General features: G+C 38.7%; 2 protein-coding genes across 6 annotated transcripts in view; one reads left to right on the top strand and one right to left on the bottom strand.

Annotated features, from left to right (window-relative positions):
- Positions 1 to 7,205, bottom strand: part of cntrl (centriolin) — a 119,906-nt gene extending 112,701 nt beyond the window's left edge. For all 5 annotated transcript variants that reach the window (XM_072240055.1, XM_072240057.1, XM_072240056.1 and 2 more), the window contains exons 1-3: positions 7,110 to 7,205; positions 6,801 to 6,847; positions 5,830 to 6,067 (exon numbers count right to left, since the gene is read on the bottom strand). In XM_072240055.1, the coding sequence (XP_072096156.1) occupies positions 5,830 to 6,046 (217 nt within the window). In that variant the 5' untranslated portion in view covers positions 6,047 to 6,067; positions 6,801 to 6,847; positions 7,110 to 7,205. The remainder of the gene's footprint in view (positions 1 to 5,829; positions 6,068 to 6,800; positions 6,848 to 7,109) is intronic.
- A 5,418-nt stretch (positions 7,206 to 12,623) lies between these two features.
- c5 (complement component 5) overlaps positions 12,624 to 24,668 on the top strand; it is a 95,469-nt gene continuing 83,424 nt past the window's right edge. Inside the window, exons 1-4 of the mRNA XM_072240668.1 lie at positions 12,624 to 12,854; positions 18,279 to 18,441; positions 20,904 to 20,974; positions 23,579 to 23,670. Coding sequence (XP_072096769.1) covers positions 12,624 to 12,854; positions 18,279 to 18,441; positions 20,904 to 20,974; positions 23,579 to 23,670 — 557 coding nt within the window. The remainder of the gene's footprint in view (positions 12,855 to 18,278; positions 18,442 to 20,903; positions 20,975 to 23,578; positions 23,671 to 24,668) is intronic.

Raw genomic sequence — 24,668 nt, 5'->3', positions numbered from 1 at the left:
CACTGTTACCATTGGGAAGGAGGACAGAAGCCTGAAGGCACATACTCAATGATTCAGGAACAGCTTTTTCCCCTCTACCATCTGATTTTTAAATGGACATTGAATGCTTGAACACTACCTCACTACATTTTATTTCTGTTATTTTGCACTATTTATTTTAACTTTTTAATATATATATATATATATATATATACACACACACACTTAATGCAATTCAGTTATTTTCATTGTGTTGTTGCCATAAAGTTAACAAATTTCACAACATATGCTGGAGATAGTAAATCTGATTCCGAAGAGTCTTTGAAAGTGAGCCCATAGGTTGGGAACATGTCAATGAATGGGCAAGTGAAGTTGAGTGATTTATTAATTAGTTTTGAGGGAATGATGGCATTGATTGCCGAGCTGTAGCGATAAAGAGCATCCTGAGGTATTCAACTTTGCTGTCCAGATGTTCCAGGGTTGAGCGAAGAACCAACAAGAAGGCATCTGCTGTGACCTGTTGCTCCTGGAGGCAAACTGGAGTGGATCCAAGTTGCCTCTCAGGCAGTTTATATGTTTCTTACCAACTTTGCAAAACGCTTCATCTCTGTGGATGTAAGTGCTTCTGGACAATAATCACTGAGGCAGGTTACCACGTTCTTCTTAGGCACCACTATAAGTGGAGTTTACTTGAAGCAGCTAAGTACCTCAGACTGCCGAAGCGAGAGGTCAAAGATCTCAGTGAACCCTCCAACCAGTTGCCCAGCACAGTTCTCTAGCACTTGGTCAGGTACCTCATCTGGGCCAGATGCTTTTCATGGGTTCAGCCTCCTAAAAGCTGTTTACACATGGCTCTCGGAGACTGAAATCAAAGGGTCATCGGGGGTTGCGGGAGTTCTTAATGATTCCTCCATGTTTTGATGATCGAAGTGAGCATAGAAGCATTGAACTCATTTGGAAGTGAAGCCCTGCTGTCACCTATGTAACTTTATAAAAGGTGATAGCATTCAAGCCCTGCCATAATTATTGAGCATCCTTCATTGATTCAAGTTTAGTCCAGAATCGCCACTTCACCCATGAGAAAGCTTTCTTGGAGATCTTACCTGGACCTCTTGTAACTTTCTTGGTCACCAGATTTCAATGTCTCTGATCTGGCCCTCAGCAGATTATGGTTCTGGCTAGGGAAGACTCTGAATGATTTTATGGGGACACACTCGTCTGTGACTATTGTTATAAAATCCATAAAGACTATGATGTACACATTCAGATCCACAGATGAGTTCTTGAATACGGCCCAGTCCGTGAACTCAAAGCAATCCCCAAGCTGCTTCTCTGTCTTCCATGACCACCTCTTTATTGTCTTAATATCTGGCACTTTGCTCTTTAGCCTCTGCCTGCATGCAGGTAGGACAGCAAAATCATCAGATTTCCTGAAAGGTGGTCTGGGCATGGAACGGTAGGCATTCCTTATCTTAGTGTAACAGTGGTCTAGTGTGTTGGGACCTCTGCTGCTACAGGTTATATGCTGATGGTAATTGGGTATGGTTTTCTTCAAACAAGCCTGGTTGAAGTCCCCAACTATGATATGAAATGTGTTAGGGTGGACTGTTTCTTGTTTGATGACAGTATCAGGCAGTATCTTAAGTATACTGATGGTATGTAAACCAAAATCAGGATTATGGATGAGAACTCCCTAGGATAGCATTTGACCATTCGGTGTTCAAGGTTTAGGAGCAACACAAGCTTGCAAAACTGCGACATTGGAGCACTACTGAGAGTTTATTATGAAACATGAAACACACACACCTTCACCTCCAAATCAGCAGTTTGATTCATCTTCTGATTGCGGAGCTTTCGGATCTGATCACCTTACCTGGCACGCTGGGAGTAAGCTATGTCTGGATTATATATAGAACAATCTCTTATTTCCCTCCAATATAGCAATCTTGTCCTCTGGTCCTCAATTTTGTTCTCCAATCCTGGACAAAAACCTGCTAGTCCCTGGCAGAAAGCTTAAACTGGGGAGGAAGTTAATTTTTCAGTAGGACAACGACTCAAGGCACACTGCCAAAGCAACCATGAAATGATTTCAAATGAGAAAAAAATTATGTCCTCGAGCGGCCCAGAGTCCTGACCTTAACCCAATCATATAACTCTAGCAAGACCTCAAGATTGCTGTCCACCACCACTCCTCAACTAACCTAGCACAGCTTAAGCAATTTTGCAAAGAGAAATGGACAGATCTTATTCCATCACATTGTGCAAAGCTAACAGACATCCAAAAAGACTACTGGTAGTAATAGCTGCGAGAGGTGGTTCAACTAAGTATGGAGCAAAGGGGAATAAATACTTTTGAACTGCTAACATTTCAGTTTGTCTTGCTTTGCAATTTTCTCTGTTCTTTGGGCTCTAGGGTGTGTAAAAAAAAAAGGAGCATGCCATTCACAACTAAAAACTCTCAGTTAAATCAATCAAAATTCTTGGTTGTGATACTCATCAATGTGAACAAAAGGTTGGCAGTTGAATACCTTTATAAGTCACTGTACATATATGGAAATTTGGAAGTCTCTTTGGTGACATACCGAACATTTGTTCCATCCGCAACCATTCCTATTCTGACAGGTCGGTTTATGGCCCCCTCTACTGGTACTCTTATATCAGAGGAACAACACCTCATATTCCTTCTAGGTAGCCTCCAACCTGACAACATGAACATTGATTTCTCCAGCTTTCAGTAATACCTCCCCCTACCACTTCTCCCCTTTTTCATTCTCTATTCTGGCTCCCCTCTTTTCTTCTTACCTATCCCCTCCCTCTGGTGTCTCTCCTCCTCTTTTTTCTTCCCCATGGTCTACTCTACTCTTCTACCAGATCCTCCTTCTTATTGTGACACCACTTAATTAGCCGATCTATCCCACTCCTGTATGCCTCCTTGTTGCCATCTGAAATTCAGCCACGCTCATTGTGGCAAAGACATAGGTGAGAGCACACCTGGAATATTTTGTGTAGTTCAGGTTGCCGTACTGTAAGAAGGTTGTGATTAAGCTAAAGATGATGCAGAAAAGTTTCACAAGGATGCTGCTGGGACAGAAAGGCTTGTGTTATGATGACCGACTGGATAAATTTGTTTTTTTCTACCCTGTAGCAGCAGAGGATAAGGAGTGATCTTATAGAGGTTTATAAAATCATGAGGGGTGTGATAAGGTAGATGTTCAGTCTTTTTCCCCCCAGAGTATGGGGAAGAAGACTGTGACCATATAAAACCAGAGGGCATTTATTTAAGATTTAAAGTTAATTTTAAAGGAGAAGGTTTCTCATAAAGAGACGCACACTTAGAAAAGTTACCAGAGAAAGTGGCAGAGGCAGGTACAATTACAACTTTTAAAAGACATTCTACTAGGTTCGTGGTTAGGAAAGTTTTTGAGGAATATGAGCCAAACTAGCTCAGGAAAGGACCTCAGTCAGCATGCATGATTTGGGCCAAAGGACCTGTTTCTATGCTATAGCTCTATGACCTGGTTTTATATACTTTCTCAAGCATCTATTTGTATTCACATACACAGTCCAGACTTCCCTACAACACCAAATTCAGTGATGTATACAAGAGGAGTCAGGCAAGGTTGTTTCTTTTCGCTGGACTTATTCGACCCGTATAGTGAAAATATCTTGAGAAGTATCAAAGACATCAAAGAATTCACAATTGGAGGCCATAATATAAATAACATCAGATATGCTGATGACATCGTACTAATAGCTGACTCAGAAACAAACCTTCAAGAACTACTCACTATAGCGGCAGCAGAAAGTAATCGCAGAGGCCTCTCAATCAACAACAAGACAGAAAGCATGGTCATCTCCAGAAAGACAAACATCCCACAATGTGTAATCAAGATCGGAAATACAAACAGCAAACAAGTCAACAAATTCAAATATCTTGGCAGCCTAATAACAAGTAATGGCAAGTGCGACACAGATATCAAATACAGAATAGCAATGGCGAAAGAAGCTTTCCAAAAAATAAAGACCACATTAACAGACAGAAAGATGAGCATGTACACTAAAAACAGAATACTGCAGTGCTACACTTATTCTATCCTGACTTATGGAAGTGAATGCTGGACCATTTCTCCAGCAATGGAAAAGAGACCGGAAGCAGCTGAATTATGGTTCTACAGGAGAATGTTAAAAATATCATGGACCACACACACATCAAATGAAGAAGTTCTCAGAAGAGTCCAAACAGTTCGATCACTCATACCAACAATAAGAGAAAGACAACTCAGATTCCTCGGACACATCATATGGAAAGATGAACTAGAAAAACTCATACTCTCTGGAAAGATTGAGGGGAGCAAACCTAGAGGAAGACCTCAGATTATGTACATTAAAAACATAGCCAGGTGGCTACACATCGAGGAAATGGAAGTCATCCAAAAAACGAAGGACAGATCTATATGGAAAACCATGGTCACCAAAGTCCGCATCGGATTTGGTACCTAGGCAGACAGACACACAAAATATATCTTCCACACTGAATTTAAGCTATTAAGTTTTTCAAAACTTTCCTATATATGTTACAACAATACACCACTGAGAAAGGCAGTGAACTGGAAATAATGCAGCATTTTTTGTCTGCAATTCCATGAATATTTAAACTGGCTAGCCATTTGTAGTATTTCACAATCCTCTTTTAGATCAACTCCATAGCATGGCACTTTTCCAAACTTCCACGTGAAAAATTAATTCCCAATGAAATCTGTCCTTCCATTCACTCCATATTGTGTATTTATATACGGAGATTCCATTGAGGGTTAGAGAATATTTGTTAGCATCAGAGCAGCTCACAATTACAAAAACATTTAAAATTAATTTACTATAAAAATCCACTAGCATTAAAACATGCCACAGCAACGTGAAAAATTGATGACAATCTAGCTATCATAATTGTCATTGTAATCAACGCAATGAAAGTGTCAGCAGAAAATATGAACATGATAGGTATTGGCACATATAAAGACAAGAAAATATGAACAAACGTGGGTTTTAAAGCAGGGCTTCCCAACCTGGAATCCACAGACTCCTCAGTTAATGGTAAGGCTCCAATGCATAAAAAAGATTTGGAAACACTGTCTTAAATGATGCAACACACATCAAAGTTGCTGGTGAACACAGCAGGCCAGGCAGCATCTCTAGGAAGAGGTACAGTCGACGTTTCGGGCCGAGACGCTTCGTCAGGACTAACTGAAGGAAGAGCTAGTAAGAGATTTGAAAGGGGGAGGGGGAGGGGGAGATCCAAAATGATAGGAGAAGACTGGAGGGGGAGGGATGGAGCCAAGAGCTGGACAGTTGATTGGCAAAAGGGATATGAGAGGATCATGGGACAGGAGGCCCAGGGAGAAGGAAAAGGGAGAGGGGGGGAAATCCAGAGGATGGGCAAGGGGTATAGTCAGAGGGTCAGAGGGAGAAAAAGGACAGAGAGAGAAAGAATGTGTGTATATAAATAAATAACGGATGGGGTATGAGGGGGAGGTGGGGCATTAGCAGAAGTTTGAGAAGTCAATGTTCATGCCATCAGGTTGGAGGCTACCCAGACAGAATGTAAGGTGTTATTCCTCCAACCTGAGAGTGGCTTCATCTTTGCAGTAGCGGTGGCTGTGGATAGGCATATCAGAATGGGAATGGGATGCAATGTTTTAGGCTCTAGAATCTAGAGACACAAAAGATGCTGGAATCTGGAACAGAAAATGAGCTGCTTGAAGAACTCAGCAAGGTGAGCAGCATCTGCTTGATGATGCCTGACTTATTGAACTCCCCCAGTAATTCATTTTATACAAACTTCCAAATGCTTACCCTTTCCAGTGTAATAAGTAATGGCAGATCCACTTTCATCACTGATATCAAGTTGCTGATCACCAAAATCCGAGGGGTTGTATGAATCTGGAGAGAGAAGCCTGCTGGTTGGGGATGGTGATCTGGTGCTTGGATTTAAAATAGAGGAGACTGGGCTTTCTGTTTCACTTTTTGATCCTTGTGTTCTGATTACCAGTTGTGGACTCCGCTTCCTCATGGTGTTGGCAGTACACAAGCACTGTTGGTAGGGGGGAAAAAGTGCTAAAAAATATGGGTAAAATCTGCCTAAATATTTGAACTTTTTCTCACAATCCATGGCATTTTAATAAAAATTTTCTGAAAACAAAATAAACATGTAAAATCTAATAATAAAACATTAAAATCTGTGGCACATCATCCTATACATTGCAACTTCAAACTCCACAAGATTATCCTTCCAGGAAGCAGGACACCAGATGAAGAACTGTTACACCAGGGTGACGAGTAAATTATCCTTAGATCTTCTCGAACTTTTCAGGTCATCTAACTGGACACGGCTCTCCACCGTCAGATAAACTCATATGGTGTTTCGGTTGGCTGGGCCAAAATGGAAACTAGGATGCAAATAAGGAACCAGCCATACCTAGTCAGGATCATGGTAGTCAAATAAAGCTGAACAAATAATAACAAATGCAATAACTATATTTACCACAATAACCATAATAACCACAGAACCGCCATACCATATTTATCTTGTTTTAAATGGGCAACCTACAGACTCAATTTTAAGACTTTAAATGAGCTTTCTCCGTGTAAAAATATTTATGTTAAGATATTAAACAGGAATTCCATTGCAACAACATTCGCATTCAAAAGCACAAGACAGCTTCTGCCGAAAGCAGAACGTGCAAGTGATAAATCGGTTGATCATTATCGACCTCCAGCTATTCATTGTTTTTAATTTAATTAATGTGTCGATAAAATTAACTCACCCACGTTGGAATTCCGACGCGTCACCGATTCCCAACTAAGCTTTTTGCTACAAAAATAATTTCAAAGATTAGGGCAATTCATTCTTCATATTTCAGATTACTTTCCCCCAATTAACATTCTTTATAATGTACCATCCCGAACTGCTTGTTCAGCCAGGAGGCTTTTTTTTGGAGGAGTTTGTATTGGTGATCTGTTGACATGGTAACGCTTCTTCGCTTCCCTCCCTCTTTTAATTCCGAAATACAACCATTATAAACGTCGATATTATAAAGTATGTGTGTGTTTTTTTGTATTCCTGGCGAGTGTACCTATGCTGACGGGTTAGAGTCGGCTTAGTGGGTGATTGTACCGCAGGTGGGGAGATTCAGGGACACGCAACCGTTGGGCGACGCCATGTTAGTGAGGCGAGGGACAACGGCGGCGCGCGCTCCCCCGCGCTTCTTCCTTCCGCCACGCGCCTCCCGCCTCCCGCCTCCCGCCTCGGCTTTCAATGCCTGGTCCATGCGTCATGAAGTAAACCAAGGTCATCGTTTACAGTGGGGGAATATTAATAGCATACTTTAGCATGGATATTTATAAATGCCAGGAGCGGCGAGCCATTGCACTATGTGGGATTTGGACTGAAATCCAGAGGTCCTTTTTAAGTGAGGGGTTCGAATCCCACCACGCGGCCGTGGAATTAAAATTCAACCACAAGCGAGAGAAAGTCTGCAAATGCTGAAAATCCGAGCCACACGCACACACAAGATGCCGAAGGAACTCAAGCACGCCAGGCAGCATCTAGGAAAATAGTATGGTGGACGTTTCGGGCCGAAACCCTTCGGCAGGACTCCAGCATTTGTGTGAATTAAAATTCAAGTCACTGAATAAATGTGTTCTGAAAAGCTAGCATTCATAATGATGGCCTGTAATACTGGGTCATTATGTATAATTTAAAACATATTCCTGCAATAACAAGGCGTGGGATTTGTGGCTCTGTGAGGATAACGTTACTAAATTAGTTTTGACTTTTGTTCAAACTTATACGTTTAAAGTATTATGGGAGATGGACAGTAACTGCTAGCTAGCCTCATCAGTCACATCCACTTTGTCCTAATAAACACAGAAAAAAAACCTGAATCGAGAAATTCTGCAGATGTTGGAAATCCAGAGCAACACTTAGTGGGTACCAAATGCTGGAGCAGGTCAGGTAGCATCGATGGAAATGAATAAATAGTCGACTTTTTGGGCTGGGACCCTTCAGGAATGGAAAGGAAGGGGGAATACAACAAAATAAAAAAGATTAAATATTACCCTATTAAGAATAAATATGATAAGGATAATAAAATATTTAAGCAAGACATATGAGGAGAAACTAGCAAAAATATCTTGAGCCTGCTCCATCTCTCAGTGTAATAACTGGAGCCTGCCATTCTGTTCCATAAGACCACAGCTGACCAACCACTCTCCCAAGTCAAAAGCCTTCCCGCCAGACTTTAAACTTGGTAAACTGCAAAAGCAAAAGGAGCTGATGAAAATTTCAAGGACTACAGGTACACAGTTTAAAGTAATATGTCAACAAAGTAATGGAAGAAAAATGACAAATATGACAATTCAGTGTGAAAAAACTAATAAATAGGCACAATATTTAAACAAGACATACTAGGAAAAATTAGCATTTTATGGTGCCTTCTGCAAGCAATAATTTTCCACATCCTATTGGAAATTATTACACACAGGATCCTATTCCAAGCAATTTGAAATTAACCAATCTCTTAGATGTGTAATGGCAGATGCAGTTTAATGTGGATAAATGTGAGGTTATCCACTTTGGTGGTAAGAACGGGAAGGCAGATTATTATCTAAATGGAGTCAAGTTAGGAAAAGGGGAAGCTCAACAAGATCTAGGTGTTCTTGTACATCAGTCACTGAAAGCAAGCATGCAAGTACAGCAGGCAGTGAAGAAAGCTAATGGCATGCTGGCCTTCATAACAAGCGGAATTGAGTATAAGAGCAAAGAGGTCCTTCTGCAGCTGTACAGGGCCCTGGTGAGACCACACCCGGAGTACTCTGTGCAGTTTTGGTCTCCAAATTTGAGGAGGGACATTCTTGCTATTGAGGGAGTGCAGCGTAGGTTCACAAGGTTAATTCCCGGGATGGCGGGACTGTCATATGTCGAAAGGTTGGAGCGACTGGGCTCGTATACTCTGGAATTTAGAAGGCTGAGAGGGGATCTTATTGAAACATATAAGATTATTAAGGGATTGGACACGCTGCAGGCAGGAAGCATGTTCCCGCTGATGGGTGAGTCCAGAACCAGAGGCCACGGTTTAAGAATAAGGGGTAGGCCATTTAGAACGGAGTTGACGAAAAACTTTTTCACCCAGAGAGTGGTGGATATATGGAATGCTCTGTCCCAGAAGGCTGTGGAGGCCAAGTCTCTGGATGCTTTCAAGAAAGAGATGGATAGAGCTCTTAAAGATAGTGGAATCAAAGGTTATGGGGATAAAGCGGGAACTGGATACTGATCATGGATAATCAGCCATGATCACAGTGAATGGTGGTGCTGGCTTGAAGGGCCGAATGGCCTACTCCTGCACCTATTGTTTATTGTCTATTGTAATAGATCTTTTTGAGAAGCGCAATGACAGAAAGTAAAAATGAATATCCAAATGACTTCATCTTTTGCTGTGACCTATGTAATTTATGAGTGACCACAGTAATTTCCTCCTTGCTAAGTGGAAGATGTTTAAATGGATACAACAGACAGGCTAAGGTCAGATTTATAGAGCTGCCTCAAACTCATAATTCACAGGTTTTGCTGGGATTGTGTTTTGAAGGGTGTAATAATTTAAAGAATTCCAACATCCCAGCCCCTCTGCACCTCAGCTGTCCATCAACCAGTCAACAATTCATCAATGTCAGGGAATGTATAGCAGCATAGTTCTCTGTATCCCTGGAAATAAAAACAAAAATCTCCTGCATACTGTTGAAAACAGATCAGGTGATGATGTTACGATACTGTATGAGAAATTGTGTTAAACCTTTTAATTTAAAGATTATCTGTCTTATATTCATTACAAAACTGTTGGAAGTATGATTACCATATCAAGTGATTTTGTGCATTTTCTGATTTAGGGCAAAATGATTTAAGGATGTCTGTAAAAATGGAACTTGATCACTACCTGATCACGTCAGGTATGCATGTTCAGAATGTGTAATGGAATGGTGGTGTAACGCAAAGTATTTATAAGTAAGAACAAAGCCAGGACACAATGTATTGGAGATGCTGGAGATCTAAAGATCACAAAGGAACTGGAGGAAATCAGTTTGTCAGGCAGCATCTATAGAGGGAAATTAACTGAATGATTTGGGTTGAAATCCTTCATCAGGACAGGAAAGAAGGAGGGCAAATAATCAATATAACAAGGTGGGTGGAAGGAGTGGAGCAAGAGTAAAAGGTGGATCCAGGTGAGAGGGGTGATAGGCAGGTGAGGGAGGGAGGAGAGTGGGAATAATGTAAGAATTGCCAGCATTAAAAGGTGGTGAGAAGAAGAGGAGGAAGAGCTGGTAAGTTATAGGTATCAGTAGCTCAGATTTCTTAAAAGGTCCACCTGAACAAATATGTATTGTTATGTAAACAGTGAATCAGCTCTTCTGAAATCAGCACAATGCAAGTTATCATCAAGATTAGAAGAATAAATGGAAAATGCAGTGAATGATCCAGCTAACTGCAATTCAGAGACCACATTCAAAAAGCGACATTTACATTCCTGCCAGAGAAAAAAATAAACTGGTTGTATGATAACAATGGATTGGACGTGTAGAGCATCTTTAATGTAGCGAAATATCCCAAGTTGCTGGAGCAATTTAACATCAAGAAAATACTGAGACTGGTTCTACAGCACAAACTCCCTCCTTTTACAACATTTTGTAAAGTTAAGAGAAGAATATTTACATTTAATTATTTACAGAAAGTCTTTCTCAATCCCCAATGTTAACGTTACCAGTTTAATATATTATTAACCTAAAATAAATAACCGCTCTTAAACCCAGATAAGTTGGTCTGTAGCTGCAATATTTAACTTAGCCCAGCTTTTTTTTAAATCAATCTAGTGGTGATTTGGAAAGTCTCTGAATATGAAATTACTTTTCATTATTATTTTTGTGGGTTTCTTTCAAAGCAATACTGGGCAAGAACACACGTAAGCACTTAAATTTTGTTTGGAATGTGTTATTATTTAGTAAATATGTACCCTAAACTAGTAATGATAATAAATACTTCTGCTGATTGGTATTAATATAAAATCTAAATTTCTAATATTCCTTTAACTATATAAAGTACTTCTTGACTAGAGAACCACTGCTCGGACAGAAAACAAAATGAAATTCTGGAATTTAAATTAATTTTCATATTGGTCAACATAGTTTGCTTTTATTCTAATCGGTGTCACTGAATCTTTTGGATCAACCCAAGAAAGCCTTGGTACAGCTTATGAAAATTAGTTCTTTGTATATCGCAGCATCCTTCCCCCCCCCCCACCCCCAACCCCAGTATTGCTCAGGACTGTTGTTTTAGATTTTTGTGCTTCAGTGCCCCAAGTGAGATTTGAACCCAAACTCTTTTGACTTGTGTGAGAGCACACTCCAGTAGAGCCACAGCTAACTCAAAGGCATATATAGTGTGTTCTGAAATGCAAATATTTTAAATAATGTTCCTTTCCCCTGAGCATAATGAATGTGTTTAATTTTTGGATCAACTTGGAGATGCTGTGTAATTTTCCCAAATGTTTGATAAAATAAGGATGAACATCCTTTCCTGTAAATGAGTTTGAATGATGTGTATCACAGGTGTAGAATTTATCCTTTACTGCATATTATACTATAAAAGTGTATTTGACTTGCATTATGGTAGAAACAGTTGTCACAAAAACAGAAAATGCAGGAAATAGCTGGCTAGACAACATCTGCAAAAGGATAATGTATTAACATTTCAGATAAAGTACTCTTCGTCGGATCTGAGATTAGTTTTAAAGTTGTAGAGAGGGTAAGGGAGGAATGGTTAGGGCTTTAAATCATAAAGGGAAGCTATAGCCATATGTTTTGTGATATTACCTTTGAGTTCTTAAACAGTTTAATCATTTATTACTTTATAGCAACCTAAAAATAAAAATATCAGATGCAATCATCCTCTGAAACAGTGGGGCTAGAGTTGTCAAAGTAATAATCTGTTGATGAAACCATATGGTTTATGGATTAATGAGGGTGTTTATAAAGAGTAAGTAAACAAAGGGATCTGTGGATTGGAAATGCTCCCATTCTAACCTATCTGTAGCTACCTATACTGTTCTAAAGAGGCCTAATGTAAGCCTGTGGAACAGCTCCTTATATTCCATTTGGGAATGTCATACCCTTCGGAATTCAATACGTAATTCCTGATAGCTTAATTTCTTTTGAGTTTCTCTCTGAACTCACCAGTAGGTTATCCATCTGTAATATACGCTCAGTTTTTCTCTGTCTATTGACACTACTGAGCATTGCTTACAGCACTCTTTCCAGCTGCCCTAGCTAATTATCAACCAGATATCTTCGTTAACAGCTCATTGCCATAACTGGTCCATCCCATCAGAGATATTTCCTTTGTCCTCTCCATCCCTCCTACACTCTCTCTACAACTTAAAACTTATCTTTTTTTTAACCTCCTTCCCAAATTTGATGAAGCACTCTCAATCTGAAAAGTTAACGCTATTTCCCTTCCCATAGATGCTGCCTGATCAGTTGAGTGTTTCCACCACTTTCTACTTTATTGCACATTTCCAGTATTTGCATTTTTTGAATTTGCCATGTTTATGTTTACTGTACAACTTGGCTACTTTTATAGGTACTTGATTACAGCACCCAAGGTACTCCGAGTTGGTGCATCTGAGACTGTTGTGCTTCAATCATATGGATATACCAAACCATTAAACGTCAGAATTAGTCTCAAAACCTGCCCCGACAGACAAAAGGTTTTAGCTGAAGAAGAGGTTTCAATAAATGAAGAAAATGGATTTCAAGCATCTGTGAAGCTGACTGTAAGTTGGCTTAATTATTATTTTGAATCATAAAGGAAAGCTATAAATATGTTTTGTGATACTATCTTTAAATTCTTCCATAGAGTAATAATTTATTACTTTATAGCAGCCCAAAAATGGCAATCTCAGTTGAGATCATCCTGAATTAAATATGACTACAAATAAATTTACAATAAAATACTTCATGTTGAATGATAAAAAGGGTACCTTTGGCATGTTACATTTATGTGTCTATGTTGGTAATTTTTTATTTTGCTCATCCTTTCCACTTTAGTTCATCATTTCAGTTTCTTATTTTGTCCTAATATTTGCAGTCCCTCCTTTCCAACTGTCAAGGATTTTTGAGTATCATTGATGCAGGTATTATGCATGATATTAATTCAGTCCATTAATTTACCTATTTACCTATTATTTTTTTACTTCATGTCACTTTAATGAGGCTAGTGATATTTTTTCCAGCTATTGTAACATTTAAAGTTAAAATTTTGAATAAAAACTTGAAGAAAATCAACCACTTTACACTATTCACAAACAAGAGAAAATCTGCAGGTCCAAGCAACTTGCACAAAATGCTAGAGCAACTCAGCAGGCCAGGCAGCATCTATGGAAAAGAGTACAGATGACATTTTGGGCCAACAGGTGTTTACACTATTAGCCTGTTTGGTTTACTAAAATTAATGGAGGAGGAAGTGCAATTCAAGTGGCATGACAGAATCGAACTTCATACATCAGCTTAACTGTGCTCAGCTGAAATCATATTATCTAAAATGAAAAATATTCATCAGCATTATTTAAACTGATGATAAAGTAATACCAGTGTTCTTGCAGGACTATTCCTTCTGTTTCCTGCTTATAATTTTTTGATGCGTTCCAATGTGTGCCTAAACTTTTGAATCACCTGCTCAGAATGTGAGAGGTTGTGTTGAAATACATTTTCTCTTCATTTAAAAAGTTTTCTCAGCATTGGAAACCAAAGACCGTTCAACAGAAAACAATGCTATCCAAAAGCAGCACACAGCATTGCTCTGGATTTTCAGCACTTGTAGAATTTCTTGTATTTATGATTTGCCATCCAAAGGCTATGGATCTAATGCAGATAAACTGGATAAGTGAGGCTTGATGTGTTGGCTGATAGGCCATTTTCTGTGCTGTAATGACTCAATAGATCTATGACATTCAGGACATGATAAACTTTATAACTCCATTCTGGAACTTGACCAAACGAACAGCAGACTATCCCATGGAATTTTAATATGATGTGAGATGAACTATCTCATGTAATTTTAATACAGTGCATCATTGATGTTCCTATATAATTAACTCTTTAGAATTGTATTCAGCTGAACAGATTTCATGATTTGTACTTAAATGCTGCATGCTAAGCATTATGAGCATGGCCGGACTTTAGGCAGGGCTAGGCTGGGCTGCAGCCCAGGGGCCAGAGCTGCAGAGGGGCCCAAAATAGGTAGCTATCATCATGGTGGACAAAAAAAAATACGAGAGTGGAGCACAGAAAAGAAAAAAAGAAACAAGAAAAAGAGGACCGTGAGAAAGAAGCATTAAAAAAGACATTGAAATTTACAGCATTTTTTAAACCTGTTCTCAATGATGCAGCAGTACCATTGCTCTTGTCACAGTTTGAGACCGGTGGACAAATGGAGACTTGTTCAACAGCTAGCGCTAGCACCAGCATTAACACAGGACCACCATCCTTGCCACAGTCAGCAGCTAACGTTGAAGAGGCAGAGAGCATGACTTTGGGATTCCTGACCACAGAGGCCTCCGAACAACCAAGTTGGGCTGCCATTAATGTTAATGTTACCGCTACTGAGGATCCTTACAGCACTGATCCTGCTCGCTGGGGAAAGGAAACATTAAATGATTCAGTCCGAGCACACTGGGCTAAGAAAGGGCCGGAGTCCTGCCAGAATGAGGATGTGGATATCAAAGCTTCGGAACGAGTATACAAACAGCAGAGAAGTTTTTTCTCCAAATTTCATTTCAAACGTAAGCTCGTAAATGATGAGTACATATCAAGGCAATGGCTCTTATATTCCCCTTCCACTGGCTGTGTGTTTTGTTTTGCATGCCGCATCTTCAGTGATGATAACTGTCAGTCCATCTTTGAAACTGGCTTTAGCGACTGGAAACATGCCGCTGAGCGCATAGGAGAGCATGAAAATAGCGAACACCACAGGAAAACAATACTGACCTACATTACACTAGCGTCTGACAGCGGAAGAATAGATACAGAAATGCAAAAACAGTTCGAGTCAGAATGTGTCTACTAATAAGTGGTCTTTACTCTGCAAGCCACACAGCACAGCAATAGGTTAGTATGCGCTAGATCCAATTTTTCAAAAAGATTGTTGGAGTATTGTCAAGTTTCCTACTTTGCCATAGTGCCATCTCTCTTGGCCTTTTGGTCTTTCATTTCCATTTTACTTTCTCAGAACACACGGTTGAGAAAAATACCCAGATAAAAATGCTTTGGCATTGTTTGAGAAATAAGGCCTATGGTATGTGCAGCAATAGCTAAATAAAGATTTAAGATTGGATACATCATACTTCATCTCCCTCATAACTTTACTAAGCCAACTAAGCCTAGGTCAATTTTTGAGTGCTTTAGATGCTGTCCTTCAAACTAAGAATCTGCGTTACTTTCTGTCCTCCCTCTTAAGGCCTGTAAGTTTATACCCTACGTATTGTACTAAACCAATGTCTTGGTCCACAGCTTTGACATTTAGACCAGTACAACCTTTGTTCTTGTTCTTGCCTTTTTTTGCTTGGTACAGCAGCATTTTACGGCGTCCAGCCCAGGGGCCCCAGCCCTGATTATGAGGGCATGATTCTTGTCACCACCTATTGGGAAAACAACTAAAAAGAAAAAAGAAATAAAAGGGAAGTATGTGCAAGAATAGTAAGTGCAACACAAAAAGAAAGAGAATCACACATGTAGACTTCAGCTCAAGCTCTCCATGATCAGATTGTTTATGACCAAAATCAGTGATCTCAAGCACATCTTCATTTGATGAGATTGTAGTTATTGCTATTTTGTAATAGTTTTTTATTGCCACATATACCAAGATACAATGAAAAGCTTATCTTGCATACTATCATACAGATCAAGTCATTGAATTGTGCACTTAGGTAGAACAAGGTAAAACGATAACAATGCAGAATAAAGTGTAAAAGCTCCAGCGAAAGTGCAGTACAGGTAAGCAATAAAGTGAAAGATTGTAACTATATGGATTGTGAGGTCCATTCAAGAGTTTGTTAACACCAGGATGCAAGCTGACCTTGCTCTTCATGATACATGCTTTCAAGTTTTTATATCTCATGGAACTGAGTAGAAAAGAGAAACTCTGAAGGGTGTGGGGTCTTTGATTTTGCTGGCTGCTTTAATGAGACTGCAAGAAGTGTAGAAAGAGTTCATGGGAAGTAATCTTGAGCAGCTCTGGGCATAGATAACTAGGCTTTAAACAATGCTGTCAGCTTAGCTGTAACAGTCTGGGATCCTTGCATCAATTAAGACTGAGATGAAATATTGTTATTGTGATAGTTGGTAGCACTTTTTTAAATCCATGGAGTTGCTGTTAATTCCCAAGGTCATAGCCTGCTCTGTGAAGAACACACAAATGATCTACTAATTCATATTTAAAGTTCCTTTGAATATCAATATCTGATTTCCTGTCCACTACCTTTCCCTCAGTCATCATCATTAAAATGGATAATTTGGTCATTGACATGTTTGTGGGATTTTATTGTTGCTCAAAATTGCTGCTATGTTATCTTTCAAACAAGACAATACTTCCTCTTATGTTTGCAGACAGCAGATCGGATACTAGGATTCAGCAGATGTTAACAGTTTGGTTCCATAACATCTAGGCTCCTGGTTCCTGCAATGATATGCACATGATCACAAATGAGAAACAAAATCATATCACAACAGTTAGAGAAGGAGTAAGGTAAAGATGAAGCACTGTGCTCACTGGAGGGCATAGTACACACTAGTTACACTATAGAGCTATCAGAAAAAAAATCATTGACATATCTGGGTATACATAATTAAATGCTTGGTGCCTAATGGAAAGCTATGCTTAATGTCAAGCAGGATGAAGGAATCTAGCATGACATGGCATACATCCTTTGCAATATGACGTCAGTAATCACCTCTATAAGCATATCTTTAAAACAACACGCTACAGTATCTGGTGGTCAACTTCAAAGATTCAGTGCAAAGAAGTTGTTTGGACAAGAGGAGGCTTTTGTACCATCAAGTTCATACTCAGTCTCTATAGATTTCCTTTGAAATCATTGGTTATCTCTCTTTCCACCACTTCCATAAGCAACAGGATGTAGGTATAGCCATTCATTCCATTGAAAAAGTGTTTCTCACATCCCTGTGCATTTTCTACAAGGCCTCTTGCCCCTGCATACACTGAAGGGCACTAGTACTTTCACATCTTCCATCAAAATCCTCAGTGAATTGTCTGAAAATGATCATATTTGTTTTCATGTAAGTTCAACCCGTTGCTCTAATTAGTATTACAGCCAAGAATGAGTTGTGAAGAATTGGCCACCAATCCTGGTAGTCAGGATGCACCACAACTTTATGAACTGCAGGCAATCTTTAAGTAGTGATTGGAGCTTGAAATATTTGGTCCCAGCTCAGGTGTATAGCCAACTATGTGAATGCCACTGGTTGCATTTTAAAAATCAATTATAAGAAATGGCAAGCATATTTCATTTACTATCTATACATATTATCTTCAATTTTGCCATTTAATTCCTAGCATGAGGAATTCTTCATCCTTTTTTTGAAGATGGCCTAGTTGCACTGATACAATTCATTAGCATAGGTAATTCTTCAAGTACCACAACCAGGATTTGTATCAAGTAATAGCAGAGATGGATGAAGTCATGAAACCTCAATATCATTACACTGTGTTAATAGTTAAATAATTAAATAGTTCGTAATTATTTACACCCTAGTTCACAGATAAAAACTTGTGAAGATACACAAGATTGCCAGTATTCATAAAAATGCCTCAGGTATCATTGGAAGGAAAAGGAGAATATTTGAGGGAGAGAAAATAACATCTAATATTGTAATTGCAAAGATTATTGGTTAAAATGTATAGAATTTTTTTCTATTACTTCGTTCGTGTTTGTAATCATTCTAATGAGTTGAATTGAAAATGGTGATTACAAAATTGGAAGCACAAAAAAAGCAAAGTTTGAACATGTATTTGCTCACCATTCAATCTTGTACCATTATTACATACTAAATATAAAAATATTATGAATTACTTCTTAATATTAGCCACAGTTATAAATAATAATTATTGGTTAATCATTAAAATAAAAATCTGAAGCAATATCTGTGTGCATGCCTGCAAAAATTATTTCCTTTTTTTACAGATCTCACCAAAAGATTTACCTAGAAAAAAGGATGAAAAACAGTGTGTGTACTTAATAGCGTATTCTTCAATATTTACTCAAGAGGAAGAGGTGCTGGTGTCTTATAAGAATGGATTACTCTTTATCCAGACTGACAAACCTGTTTACACGCCTGATCAGTCAGGTATCAGTCTTAATCTTATTTTTCTATTGTTTTTGAATGTTCTAATTTAGCTATTGACTCTTGTCCACACTTCTGGGGTAATGACTTCATCTTCATTATCAGGATAATATGAGATCCTGCTGGATTATCATCCTTTTGATTTCAGATACTGTAGATACAAGTGAACTCTTCCAGGTGTGTAAAGGCTCAAGACAGAGGACGGAGGGTGGGTGAAAAGGGATCAGATTACAGGACAAGGAAGCAGCTTGGACCTATAAAGAAAAATTACTGCTTAGGTGTGAGTTTCCACTTAATAAGGTAAGTAGGTATCTGACAGGTGTCCTTGGTGGCAATCATCCATCAACTCCAACTGCAATATGTGAGATTCAAAGGAAATGTATTAGTATTAATTAAATATAAGTATAACTGCTGGTCTCACAGTGAGTTTTTTTTGTATTTGGTTCATTTACTGAAAGGAACACTTCTAAATAATGACTCTTTCTTTGACATGAATAGTTTTGACTCCACAGCAAACTTTCCACACCAACTTTGTCACCACCCCTGACTAACAAGGACTCAAGCAAAATAAAACCTTCTAATACATAAGGAATAACAAAGCCTTGGAGATAGCTGGTAGCTGAAGTTAGTTCTAAACTTTACAGAAAGGAGCTTCTTTCATAAATTCTCAGCCTTACCTCCCCCATTTGGAAAGAGGAAGACATGCCAGAAGACCTCAGAAATGCTATACTTGTGACAATCTTCAAGAAAAGAAACAAATCTGATAATGACAACTGGATAGAAGTTTCCTCAGTGTCTGTCACAAGGAAATATATTAACCACCCCAACATTTCCTTTGAGTGACTGAACAGCAGACTCTCAAATAACTGTGGTTTCCCTCCATCTACAGGCGCAATGAACAGGAAAATGTCAGAATAATGCAGGCAGTAGCATAAACGATTAATGTTCACATAAAAACATTGATCCTTCTTACATTTGGCTGGCCACAGGAAATCATTTTCATCTTATTCCATTTCGTAATGGCATACAAGCTATGATTATAACTAATATGTTCACAACAGACCCACTCTCAGTGCAAACCGATGTCAAGCAAAATTGTATCATTGATTCAATGCTGCACCTTGCCTCCAAAAGCTTCCTGTTGGAGTGGAGATAATAAACAGGGCAAATAGATAATTATTGGACATAATCTCCATTTCGGATCCAAGATCACCCAACAGCTTCATCAAACTACAGAAGTTAATTTAGGCTTGCATATGCATACATTCAACGACTGATCTTCAAGTTATTCTTAACAGGTTCACTATCAGAATGGACCTTACACTTCTAAGATGCGGAAAACAAAGGCTCTCTATCAACCTGACCTGATGTACAGCACTGCTTTCTGACAATAAAAGTCAATGACCAAATGCTGGAAAACATGGACAACTCCTCAAATGGTCCTTAGCCTATTCTCAGTGAAGACAGTATAAATGATGACATTCATCTTGGCCTTAAGTGCATCTGCACTGCCCTTTGGCAACATGAGGAAAAATATTTAAAGATCAAAACCTCAAACATGGCACAAGACTCCTTGCAGATAAGCAATTGCTGCTGTCCTACACACTTCTGAAATGTTGACTATCCACAACAGATACCTTAATTCATTTGATGGCATCAACACTACCTCTGCAAAATCTTCTGAGTTCATTGCAGGATAAGCAAACCAAAGTCATTGTCCTTTCCCAAGCCAAGATCTCCCAACAATGAAGTACTAATTACATTCAGTTGTCTCCCATGGACAAAATATACTATTTGCATGCCTGATGCCCAACTCTTGAAATAGACACTGTATTCTAAGCTCTGTAATGGCAAAAGATTTCCAAATAAACATAAGGGAAAATTCATGGATGTTCTCTAGCCTACTTGAAAAATATAATATATATTCCTTCTAACTAATGGAAATTAATGGCCTTCAGCTACTCAAAACAGAAAAGGAGTATTGGGTATGACTCATGTTGGGAGTATGTGGAAGATTAGCATAAATAAAAGCATTGCACTACTTCCTAAACTACCCACTTGTCTGCTCCATCAAAGCACATCCTGTCTTGTCTCTGGAGAGTGAAGTTTCCACTACACCTTTGTTTGCCATCTTAGAGTTGACAGAACAGGAGCAGAACTCCACTCAATCCCAGGTTACTGCTGAATAAGAAAAGGAAAGTGCTTGCTGACCGTAACTAAGATGTATGTGAGAAAGTGAATACCTTTGCAAAAGAATCGGGGAAGATTGTCTGATTTACAGTAACTGTTAAACTTGAAAACTATGTTTTCATTATCTCTAACAAGAGAAAATCTGCAGATGCTGGAAATCCAAGCAACACAGACAAAATGCTGGAGGAACTCAGCAAGCCAGGCAGCATTTTGTGTGTGTTGTTTTCATTACCTCTGTTTATTCAAGAAGTTTTCTGTTTTTTTTAAATCTGTAGTGAAATTACGAATTTATTCTCTGAATGAAGAACTCAAACCAGCCAGAAGACCTATTGCCATTACATTTAAGGTGAGTTGTTTAAATTTAGAGCATAATATCATCATTATGTCAGTTATAGATATGCATTTGTAAACATTCTATATTAAAATATAATACAATGGTAAAATATATTCCGCATAAGATAACTGTAAAGCTACCGGGAGCAAATTTCAGACACGTGACCGTAAGTTATTATGAGAGCTGTTTCAGTTAAGATTGACAATTAATGACCATAGGACATTTGAATCATCTGGCACAATTGTATCATATTAATGAGGGCGTTAGTATACCTGTAGCTAATGGCTACTGAGTTTGCACAGATTATGCAGGTCATCACTTCAGTCAGAAATAATTGTTTTTATGACATTTGGAGCTTAACACTCAAGCCAATGCTCTCCCAGCTGCTTAGCTGTAAATGAAATCTACTGTTGAATATGCTGTCAAGAACAGGTAGGATTCCTTCCAGCTATGGATGACAATTGTTTGACGCTTATGAAGCTGCAGCATTCCACCCTTGCTTTTGTATTCTAGTCATCCTGAAATGAATGTTAACATTGCATTTGGCTTCCTTACCACTGACTCAACCACCAAATTTAGCTTTAGGGAATCCTGCACAAGGGCTTCCAGCTATGCACCTCTGATTTTTTAATTTTCTCCCCATTTAGAAAGTGATCCAGTCCCTTATTCCTTCTACCAAAGTGCATGACTATGCACTTCCCTGCACTATATTCCATCTGCCACTTTTTTGCCCATTCTGCCAAAATGTAAGTTCTACAGGCACCCTGCTTCCTCAACACTACCTCCACTATTTTTGTATTGTCCGCAAACTTGGCCAGAAAGCCATCCATTCCTTTGTACAAATCATTGACATATAATGTGAAAGGAAGTAGCCCCAGCACTGATTCCTGCAGCACACCACTAGTCATCGGCAGTCAACCAGAAAAGATACTTTTATTCCCATCATTTCCTCCTGCAGCCAGCAATCTTTGATCCATGCCAGTACCTTTTCTGTGATACCTTGGGCTATTATGTTGTTAAGCAGCCTCATGCACGCACCTTCTGAAATCCAAATAAACATCATCCATTGGCTATCCTGCTTGTTATTTCCTCAAGGAATTCCAACAGATTTGTCAGGCAAGATTTCCCCAAAACTTAACTTTCAGAATAGATTCCAACATCTTTCCAACCACCGAAGTCAAGCTAACTGGCTTTCCTTAGTTTATACCTTACTTTCTTCTGCCTGCTTCCCTTCTTAAGGAGTGGAGTGACACTTGCAATTTTCTAGTCCTCTGGAACCATTCCAGAACCTAAGGTTCTTGAAAGATCATTATTAATGTGTCAACAATCTCTTTAGCTATCTTTTTCAGAAACCTGGAGTATAGTCCATCTGGACTAGGTTATTTATTTACCTTCCAACTTTTCAGCTTCCCAAGCACCTTCTTAGTAATAGTAACGATACTTACATCTGCCCCCAACACTTTTGCATTCTGATAGTGTCTTCCACAGTGATGACTAATACAAAATACTTATTAAGCTCCTCTGCCATTTCTTTGTTCCACATTACTACCTCTCCAGTATCATTTTCCAGCAGACCATTATCCACTCTCACCTCTCCTTTTCCCTCCTATATCTGAAAATATTTTGGTATGCTCTTTTATATTATTGGTGAGCTTACCTTCATATTTTATCTTTTCTTTCTTCATGGCTTTTTTAGCTGCCTTCCCTTGATTTTTAAAAGTTCCCAATCCTCGACCTTCTCACTAATCTCTGCAATATTGTATGCCCTCTCTTTTGCTTTTATGCTGTCTTTGACTTCCCTTGTCAGCCATGTTTGCCTCAACCCCTCTTTAGAATAATTTTTCATCTTTGGAATGTATCTTTCCTGCACCTTCTGAATTTCATCCAGAAACACCAAACATTGCTGTTCCACTATCATCCCTGCCAGAGTCCCCTTCCAATCAACTTTGACCAGCTGCTCTCTCCTGCTCTATAATTCCCTTTACTCCACTGTAGTACTGATACATTTGACTTTAACTTCTCTTTCTCAATTTGCAGTGTTAAGTCTATACTATTATGATCACTGCCTCCTAAGGGTTCATTTCCCTTAAGATCCGGAATCAAATCTGGGTCATTACATAACACCCTATCCAGAATTGCCATTCCCCTGGTGGGCTTAACTAAAAGCTGCTCTGGAAAGCCATCACATAGGCATTCTACAAATTCCATTCTAGGGATCCTAAGATTTTCCCAATCTACCTGCATATTGAAATCCGCCAAGATTATCAAAACATTGCCCTTTTGACATGTCTTTTTTTTTTATCCCGTTGTAACTTTGTACTCCATATCTTGGCTACTGTTCAGAGGCCTACATATAACTCCTATCAGGGAGTTTTCACCCGTGTAGTTTTTTATCTCCATCCACAAGGATTCTACATCTTCTGAACCTATGTCACCTCTTTCTATGGATTTGATTTCATTTTTTGTGAACAGAGCCACCCCAACCCCTCTGCCTACCTGCCTGTCTTTTTTTATAAGAATTATTATAATGCATCTTCTATAAAGAATATTGTGACAAATTATCTGATTCTTAAAGCAAATTAAAAATATAGTAATTATGTTTGTTTTGCAAACAAGGATCCAGAGGAAGTTAAAATTGACTATGTAGAATATGAAGATCTCACCGGAATAATCTCAATACCTGACTTCAAGATTCCATCTAATCCCAAGTAAATTACTATTGTTCTTGCTGTTAAGCAATGTATATAAATGCAAATGAAATAGTTTCTTTTCTGGGAATTCACAATTCTTAATAATTAATTAGAGATGTTGAAATTGAATTTGAGAGAAACTGCATATTTAAAAAGTCTTAGGATTACTTTCATGTCAGCTTGTTTTGGAATATGTGAAGTACAAGGCCAGGTGAAATTTTAACTGTCATGCTAGTACCTAGCACCCTGGCTTTCTATTATCCATAGGCTGTCTTGCTGTGTTGAGAGAGATCAGGCAAACTGAGCTTATTTATTATAAATAGAGATTCCTGGAAAATCACAGCAATTCAGTTAACATCAGTAGATAGATTTCAGGACTAAAATTCTCTGCCAGAATGGAAAAAGAAAGAAACAAGTTAACTTAGAGAAGATGGGGGGAAAGCAATTGGTGGAACAAGGGAATTAATCTGACTGGATTAAGCAATTCTGACTGCTAAAGGGCAATAAAACTTCTTTGTTTTTGTAATGTGTTGCTTGTGTTGTGATACATACCCAGCAGGCCACAGTATGCAAATGAAAGAGAAAGGAAGAGAGGGAGAGCAGGCAAAGATTGCGAGTTCTGATACTAACAGAAAGAAAGGATGAGTTCATCCAAAGACTATGAATCCAGTAAAGAATCTTGAAGGCTGCAGTTGGCCCAGATGAATGATGAGAGATTGTGGTCATCTTTGCCTGACATTGCTTTCTTCCTTTTTCTTTCATTTGTAAACTCTGGCCTACTGGACATGTTCCAGTAACTGGTCATCAATGTTGGGAACAGCTCTAGTTACCAGGGTATGGTCCGGATCTTGGATGTTGACTATATAGAGTATTCTTATGTATTCTCACGAATCCATATGTTTTCCTGATTGCTTTGGTTTCCTTCCACATCCCAAAGATATATTAATTACTTCATGTAAATTATCTCTCATGGTGTAGAGAAGTGGCAAAAGAGTGAAAGATTAGGTTTTTTCTCT

This window comes from Mobula birostris, chromosome 22 (assembly GCF_030028105.1).
Source record: "Mobula birostris isolate sMobBir1 chromosome 22, sMobBir1.hap1, whole genome shotgun sequence".
Taxonomy (NCBI): Eukaryota; Metazoa; Chordata; class Chondrichthyes; order Myliobatiformes; family Myliobatidae; genus Mobula; species Mobula birostris.
Note: the sequence above shows the minus strand (reverse complement) of the source record. Positions and strands in the feature narration are given on the sequence as shown.